Genomic DNA, 9081 nt, shown 5'->3' on the forward strand with positions numbered 1-9081 from the left:
TTACAGCAGAGATCAGAGAAAACCTCCGATCTCTGCTGTGTTAACCCTTTACATGCTGCAGTCTATGTGACTGCAGCATGTAAAGGGCTGTCACTGCAGCATGTAAAGGGCTGTCACCATCGGACCCCTGGAATGTGATCAGGGGTCCTGATGGGTCCCTGTGGAAGTCCCCTAAAGGGACAAAAAAAAAAAATTTAAAAAAAATAAAAAAAAAAAAAAGTAAAAAAATTATTAAAAAAATAAAAAAAACACTTGTCTCCCTTTACTTTGTAAAAAAATCAAAAATACAATCACACATGTGGTATCCTTGTGCGTCGTAATGACCCAGAGAAGGAAGTTAATACATTATTTAACCCCTTAATGACATGGCCCCTTTTTTCTTTTTTCCCCATTTCTTTTTTTCCTCCCTCCTGTTTAAAAAATCACAACTTGTCCCGCAAAAACAAGGCCTTTTATGGCCATGTCAATGGAAAAATGAAAAAGTTATGGCTCTTGAGACGCAACTGCAAAACTAGTTGAAATTCAATGATTAGACCATTTTAAAAAACCTGCCCTGGTGGGCACGACAGGGTGGTAGGAAACCTGCCACTCAAGGGGTTAAAAGGAGTAGACCATAGAAGGTTCAAAACAATCAGTGATTTGCTACAGAATTATGTAGTGTAGCTATAACCTTTTACTCAAAGGGTCAAACTAGCTAGTACGTTCAGAAGTTTCTCAGAACACCAACAACCTCGAGAAGTCTCCGTAGCCCTCTAAACGAGGGGTTAACTCGGTGATTGGGTTCAGAATTTTTGGAACTTCACACGTTACCCCAGCCTAGTTTAGTGCACAGAGGTATACATAAATCCCTCTAAATTGCACTCCAATAGAGACTTCAGGGTAATCTCAGCAGAAAAGAGAAGATCCACTCCTCCCAGATCTAGTCCACTATATATAGATAACTTCCCATGTGGCTATATCTGATGGAGAATAGACCATTGATAACTTAGAAAAAATTCCAAAATTGATTACTTCCAATCCAAAATAAGGAGAGGAAAGATAATCCATCAATTATATGGAATAGTCTTAGGACGTCACTTCTTAAGAAAAATTACGCGGTTCGACGCGTTTCTGCTACAGTTAGAGTAGCGTCATCAGGAACCAAATTCCATATCTGGACGTCAAAAAGTCAGTAAACAACGTCCTTAAACTGCTCGACAAAAATTAGATTGTAGCGGAAGTTGTAAAGGTAAAGGAGAGGTAGATGATGCTAGCATTCAAAGGGTTAAATATCCCCCAGAGATTCCCCCCTAGAAAGCAATAAGAACGAGAGAAGGTAGCAGCACCAGCCTTTTTGACGTGGTACTCGTCACGAGTAACGAGCATCTCGAACACCCTAATACTCGAACGCGTATCAAGCTCGGACGAGTACGTTTGCTCATCTCTAATAATATACGCTGCCTACAGTATCTGTCTGCTGTCTCAGCTCAGCATTTAAAAAAATAGAAGCAAAATACTTAAGGCCTACTACTGGCCTTTGGACACTTCACTGCTTCTGCACGGTGAATTCCACTAGCTTAGTCATACGCACCTACGTCTCACTACAGGCGTGAGCAAAATTGTTTCCTGGCTCTGCTGTGCGTTCCGTAAGGGAAGTCAGCCTCCAACCACAGGCCAATAAGCGGCACATTTAATTACAGCGTTCTGTTTCTGCTCTACTCGTAATACACCATGCTGAGGGGTAGGGGTAGGCCTAGAGGACGTGGACGCGGGCGAGGACGCGGAGGCCCAAGTCAGGGTGTGGGCACAGGCCGAGCTCCTGATCCAGGTGTATCGCAGCCGACTGCTGCGGGATTAAGAGAGAGGCACGTTTCTGGCATCCCCAGATTCATCTCACAATTAATGGGTCCACGCGGTAGACCTTTATTAGAAAATGAGCAGTGTGAGCAGGTCCTGTCGAGGATAGCAGAAAGTGCATCCAGCAATCTATCGACCACCCAGAGTTCTACGCCGTCCACTGCTGCAACTCTGAATCCTCTGGCTGCTGCTCCTCCTTCCTCCCAGCCTCCTCACTCCATTACAATGACACATTCTGAGGAGCAGGCAGACTCCCAGGAACTGTTCTCGGGCCCCTGCCCAGAATGGGCAGCAATGGTTCCTCTCCCACCGGAGGAGTTTGACGTGACCGATGCCCAACCTTTGGAAAGTTCCCGGGGTCCGGGGGATGAGGCTGGGGACTTCCGGCAACTGTCTCAAGAGCTTTCAGTGGGTGAGGAGGACGACGACGATGAGACACAGTTGTCTATCACTCAGGTAGTAGTAATTGCGTCCGAGGGATGAGCGCACAGAGGATTCGGAGGAAGAGCAGCAGGACGATGAGGTGACTGACCCCACCTGGTTTGCTAAGCCTACTGAGGACAGGTCTTCAGAGGGGGAGGCAAGTGCAGCAGCAGGGCAGCTTGGAAGAGGCAGTGCGGTGGCCAGGGGTAGAGGCAGGACCAGACTGCATAATCCACCAACTGTTTCCCAAAGCGCCCCCTCGCGCCATGCCACCCTGCAGAGGCCGAGGGGCTCAAAGGTCTGGCAGTTTTTCACTGAGAGTGCAGACGACCGACGAACTGTGGTGTGCAAGGTTTGTCGCGCCAAGATCAGCCGTGGAGCCACCACCAGCCTCACCACCACCAGCATGCGCAGACATATGATGGCCAAGCACCCCACAAGGTGGGACGAAGGCCGTTCACCGCCTCCGGTTTGCACCACTGCCTCTCCCCCTGTGCCCCAACCTGCCACTGAGATCCAACCCCCCTCTCAGGACACAGGCACGACCGTCTCCCGGCCTGCACCCACACCCTCACCTCCGCTGTCCTCGGCCCCATCCACCAATGTCTCTCAGCGCACCGTCCAGCCGTCGCTAGCGCAAGTGTTTGAGCGCAAGCGCAAGTACGCCGCCACGCACCCGCACGCTCAAGCGTTAAACATACACATAGCCAAATTGATCAGCCTGGAGATGCTGCCGTATAGGCTTGTGGAAACGGAGGCTTTCAAAAACATGATGGCGGCGGCGGCCCTGCGCTACTCGGTTCCCAGTCGCCACTACTTTTCCCGATGTGCCGTCCCAGCCCTGCACGACCACATCTTCCGCAACATTGTACGCGCCCCCACCAACGCGGTTACTGCCAAGGTCCACTTAACAACGAACACGTGGACAAGCACAGGCGGGCAGGGCCACTATATCTCCCTGACGGCACATTGGGTGAATTTAGTGGAGGCTGGGACCGAGTCAGAGCCTGGGACCGCTCACATCCTACCCACCCCCGAATTGCGGGCCCCAGCTGCCGGGAGGTTGATGCCTTTACCGATACCAGTGAGGCCTTGGACTCATTTGTCTATACATTTTATTACAGATTTGTCAGTTTCTGAAGGTAATACTGTCATCTAGGTTGTGGTAGATCGTTTTAGCACAATGGGTGATTTTTTTAGCTCTTTCTGGTCTTCCCAATGCTAAACTCTTGTCCAGATTGTTCATTACTCATATTTTGAGATTGCACAGGTTACCAGCAAATATTGTCTCCGATCGTGGGGTCCAGTTTGTTGCAACACTCTGGCGTTTTGTTTGCTCTTGGTTGGAAATTCAGTTTTTTTCTCGGCATATCACCCAGAGACTAAAGGACAAACTGAGAGATGTAACCAGAGTCTGGAATAGTACTTGCGGTATTATGTCTCAGAGAAGCAGGAGGGATGGTCTGGGTTTTCGCCTTTGACTGAATTTGCACTTAACAATTGATTGTTGGAATGTACAGGGACATCACCTTTCTTTTGTAATTATGGGTTTTATTCATGTTTTGGTCCCTTTTCCAAGGTGTCAGAAGTAAGAGAGGAGAATGAGTTTTCCTCTATTATCAAGGCCGTGTGGGAGGTTATTCAGAAGAACCTTCAGAGGATAGTTCAAAATTTCAAGTGGGTAGTGGATAATAGGCATTCTGAGTGGACTAATTTCTTGGTGAGAGACTTGTTGTGGCTGTCAACTAAGAACATAAAACTCAAACCGCAGCCCTTCAAGTTAGGCCTACGATTTATCATCCCTTTAAAAATCATTGAAAAAATTAATCCCGTGTCATTTTGTTTGGAGATTCCTAGTTCTATGAGAAGAACTAATGTGTTTCACAAATCACTTTTAAAGAAGTTTGTTAATTCAGGAAATGGTTTATCTCCACCAGCTCTAGTTCTAGTGGATGGAGATATTCAATTTGAGATAAGTCGCATAGCGGACTCTGATCAAGTTAGAAGATCCCTACTGTATTTAGTACACTGGCGTGGTTAAGGCCCTGAGGAGAGGACATGGGTATTGGCTGTTGATGTACATATGGATTGGCTTGTGAAAAACTTTCACAAACAGAATTTGAATCGAACTGGTCCAAAGGGTCCTGGGGCTCCTTCTAAAACGGGAGGTACTGTTGCGGTGGTTATGGGATTACTGCCATGCTGATAGTCTGGTGCAGGTTTTGCAGGTGGTACTCAATCTTCTGGCCCTGGTGAGTGTGATATTAGGTGAGACATGTCTAGGCACACCTGTGGGTTTTTGTCATGGATGTTTAGTCTCGCTGATGCTGGAATGAATTTCCATTGACTCTTCAGTCTAGCTCTGACTGTGGTCTCAGTCAGAGCTTGTTACTGGAATGTAGATTTGACTTGCCTGCTTTGTGTTTTCTTTTCTGTTGTGTTGCTTATATTTACCATGTCCCACATAGGGTTAACTAAGGGCCAAGCTATGAGGTCAGGTGCACCCTTGTCAGGGTGAATTGCCTGCGTTTAGGCAGGTCCCCATCCTGAGGTTTTTTTGATAGGAAAATAATTCTCATATTTTGGTTTGTTATTGTTTTTACACAGCTTGTGCACATCCGTCCGAGATTTGCGGGTTACGGATCCAGCACATCCTGGGTGGACGTGACAAGGGTGTTGTGATGGTGCAAATTATTACTAAGATAGTACATATTTCTATGACAAGAACAGTTTGCATTCACTACCACCCCTTACACTGCTCTGATGTGTCCTGATTAGCCCCAGGCCTCTTTAAAGTCTAGTAAAGCCCCTCACCATTTCCATACCGAGATAATACAGTGGAAAAAACTCTGCATCAATATTTACTAAAATTATCTGCATTTGTGTCTATCTTGTCAGAGTGTATGATTAGAGTAGAACATAGGCATTTTTAACTGTTTGTAAGATCTGCAATATATTTATAAAATGCAACTTTAAAAAAAATTCTTTGACATCATTTTGCTATCGACTCCCAAATCTATAAAACCTATAAACAGCTCCAATAATTATTAATGGCCCTGGGTTCAATTATGTTTAACTACCTTTGAAATATGTTTTTTCTATGGGGATTAATTATTCTCATTTTTTGTAGGAAAACTGAATAAATATAAATCATCCAAAGCAAATAACATTTACATTACTGGTCTTCATGCATCACAGTATGTTGATTTACTTTGCTTCATGGTGGAGATTTTCAAGTGGCAGTGGGTATTCTTATACACGATGTTCACAACTATGGTATGTGTTGTCTCTACTATACAGTAGGTGGATACAGTATTCTACAAATATTACTGCACAAATGCTAATCCAGGTCCAAATATAAGCAAGGCATTCTAAGTGATTTATTTTTTCAAGACCTTGTTCACATAGTGCAGCTTTGATGCATTTTTAGCCCAACTTAGTAGTGCATTCTACAGGAAGGCAAGTTTAAAGTATTGCTTAAATACGCCTCCTCCCTTTGTAATTCATTATTGGTTTTGGTTTAAACAAAAGTGAAGTGAATTTTTTTCTTTGGCAAACGCAGAATGCTCAAGCATTGTTCCCATAGTCTTCATTACTGGATTTGATAAATGGAATTAAAAACATCTTTAAAACGTTTAAAAATAAAAAATGCCATCAAAACGCTCATAAGAAAATGCTTGAAATTCATGGCTTTTTTACAAGAATTTAAAAATTCAGAAAAAAACACTGTCTGATAGAACACCTAAAGTTGTCTTCTATGCAATAGAGCAATAATATTGAAAATTATTTGTAGATATAAGGTAGAAGTGGTAAAAGTAAATAAGACAGCAGCAAGCCTGCAGTGAAGGGTTCAGGGAAAATTAAAAGTTTCAAGATGTGAAGAGACAGGAAAGATGAAACAACAGGTAAATAGGGAGAGAGAGGAGTAGGAATGTTAAACATATAGATGATATTGAACTGATGGGCTGACCGAGACCTTTTTAGGTGCCCATATACCTTAGATACCTGTCAGACAACAGCTATTCCTCTCAACTCTCCTCAAATCAAGTATGCATTTTTAAAGAGGGGAGGGTTATATGTAACTGCTAAACACCATCACAGCAGCTTGCCTCCTGTGGGATCAAAAGATCAAGCATGTTGAGATCCAAAAGTCTGCTATCAGGGAAGAATCAGAGCCCCCTCATACACTTTAGTCGGCTGATCACAGCAAGGTGAGAGTCTAAATGTTTTGTCAGAATAGGCATAATAAGTCTAGACTTTGGATTAGGTATGTCAGAGAATGCGTCATGAAGGGTAAATATGGAGTAGTGATCACTAGATCCACCAAGTCAGACATAATGATAGACAAATAGAAGTACTGTAGGTCGTACAATCCTACCAATAGAATCTGCATGAAATAAAATGTAGATACAATGAGGGAATGAGTACGTTTGAATCAATGGCAGGAGTTGAAGGGAAAACCATAGGGCCAGTTGTAGGATCGTCTGTAAATGTTTTTAGAATGTGATTGAAGGGCTGGAGAGAGACAGAGGACACGAGGAAAGGAATTTCATAGCCAAGGAGAGATACTGGTAAAATCCAGCTGTAAGTTGAAGATCATAGGAATGTTTTGTTTTCTGAACATTGATAAAGGTAGGACTAAACTAGCTTGGGCAACATTTTGAATGTTTGCTTAAAACATGTACTCTTAGCAAACACTGTGTTGTATTATTATGTTCTCTAGCATTATTAAATCGCAAAGTTCTTGATGGGAATTACTGAAGACAACAACCATTCAGTGGTAACTGAGTTTGTTCTTATTGGCTTTTCTGATAGACCCTACCAGAATCTAAGTCTATTTTTTGTGTTTTTGATTATTTACATTGTTTCTATTTTGGGAAACCTTGGGATCATTTATCTTGTCTACAACAATGTAAAGTTCCATACACCAATGTACTTTTTCCTGAGCAACCTCTCTGTAGTAGATCTTGTTTATGCTTCAGATATTGCGCCAAAGATGCTTGTAGGCCTGTATTTCAGTAAGACATTTATTTCTTATGTTGGCTGTGCCGTACAACTCTTCATTTTTTGTGCTCTGGGAAGTACCGAATGTATCCTTTTTGGTGTTATGGCTTATGACCGTTATGTAGCAATCTGTAGCCCACTAAACTATAACCTGATAATGCAGCACAAGATATGTCTGGTTTTGATGCTCGGAGCTTATAGCACTGGATTTCTTCATTCTCTAATCGAGACGTGCTCCACCTTCCATCTTTCTTTTTGTGCATCCAATGTCCTCCACCATTTTGTTTGTGATTTCCCTCCATTATTAAGTATCTCTTGTACAGACACTACAATAAATGAAATGGTTTTATTCATTTTTTCATCTTCTGTTACAGTGCCTTCCATTGTGGTGATTCTTGGGTCGTACGTGTCCATTTTTATAACTATTCTAAAAATAATAACTCCAAATGCAAGACAAAAGGCATATTCTACATGTGCCTCCCATATCATAGCAGTGACATTATTTTATAGTACAGTTCTTTATGTGTATCTTCGTCCAAACTCTCCATCCTCTGGAGATAATGCAAATATGGCAACTGTGCTTTATACGGTTGTACTACCTATGTTAAATCCACTGATTTATAGCTTGCGAAACAAAGACATCAAATTAGCAATGATACACTTATTCCAAAGCAAGCTTTGAGACAACAAGTCATGATTTGCAGAATTGCTTTAAGCCCTTTTTATAATGTGGATGTAAGGGTGCCTAAGTAAAATACAACATGGAGACAGAAGTGCACGTTCCTTCTAAGTTTCAGAGAAACTAGTATGGTAGAAACTACAGCATTTTGGAAAGAACTGCAAATTGTACATCACAAATATAATGTTTTAACACAACTCTCTCAGCTATGTCTGTATAAAAATTGTGGACAATTAGAAATAGAGTACATGGTAGAATTTTTAGAGATGTCTATAAGGCACATAGGTAGTAATTGGAGCAGCATCACATCCATGATTTTCTGCAATTTGTCACAATGTTCTGTCACAGTGTAGGCCCAGTCTGAAAATGTTATACAGTTTTTTTTCACTTCAGGAAGCATTTTTATTAGAGATGAGCGAACGTACTCGTCCGAGCTTGATACTCGTTCGAGTATTAGCGTGTTCGAGATGCTCGTTACTCGTGACGAGTACCATGCGATGTTCAAGTTACTTTCACTTTCATCTCTGAGACGTTAGCGCGCTTTTCTGGCCAATAGAAAGACAGGGAAGGCATTACAACTTCCCCCTGCGACGTTCAAGCCCTATACCACCCCCCTGCAGTGAGTGGCTGGCGAGATCAGGTGTCACCCGAGTATAAAAATCGGCCCCTCCCGCGGCTCGCCACAGATTTATTCTGACATAGAGGAGGGAAAGTGCTGTTGGTGCCGGAGCTGCTATAGGGAGAGTGTTAGGAGTATTTTAGGGTTCAAGAACCCCAACGGGGTTAGGGCCACATCTAACTGTGTGCAGTAGTGTGGAGGCTGCCTGTGACTGTCCTCAGTGTACTGGGTCTGTGCTGGGTGTAGTTGTCCTCCTAATTCATACGCAGCTAGCTAAGTGTTACAGCAGGCTTGCGCAAAATTATTTCCTGGCTCTGCTGTGCGTTCGGTAAGCGAAGTCAGCCTCCAACCACAGGCCAATAAGCGGCACATTTAATTACAGCGTTCTGTTTCTGCACTACTGGTAATACACCATGCTGAGGGGTAGGGGTAGACCTAGGGGACGTGGACGCGGGCGAGGACGCGGAGGCCCAAGTCAGGGTGTGGGCACAGGCCGAGCCCGTGCGGTGGCCAAGGGTAG

General features: G+C 43.5%; 1 protein-coding gene across 1 annotated transcript; it reads left to right on the plus strand.

Moving 5' to 3' along the window:
- Nucleotides 1–7006: 7006 nt before the first annotated feature.
- On the plus strand, nt 7007–7945 carry LOC136604690 (olfactory receptor 5AR1-like). The gene has a single exon (XM_066588914.1). It carries the CDS (start codon nt 7007–7009, stop codon nt 7943–7945), a length of 939 nt encoding a protein of 312 aa, XP_066445011.1.
- The last annotated feature ends 1136 nt before the right edge of the window (nt 7946–9081 follow it).

The sequence above is a fragment of the Eleutherodactylus coqui genome, unplaced genomic scaffold, assembly GCF_035609145.1.
Source record: "Eleutherodactylus coqui strain aEleCoq1 unplaced genomic scaffold, aEleCoq1.hap1 HAP1_SCAFFOLD_557, whole genome shotgun sequence".
Classification (NCBI taxonomy): Eukaryota; Metazoa; Chordata; class Amphibia; order Anura; family Eleutherodactylidae; genus Eleutherodactylus; species Eleutherodactylus coqui.

What these genes read in the sequence shown, in the direction of transcription:
- LOC136604690 (XM_066588914.1), top strand. Translation starts at nt 7,007, where the DNA reads ATGGGAATTACTGAAGACAACAACCATTCAGTGGTAACTGAGTTTGTT.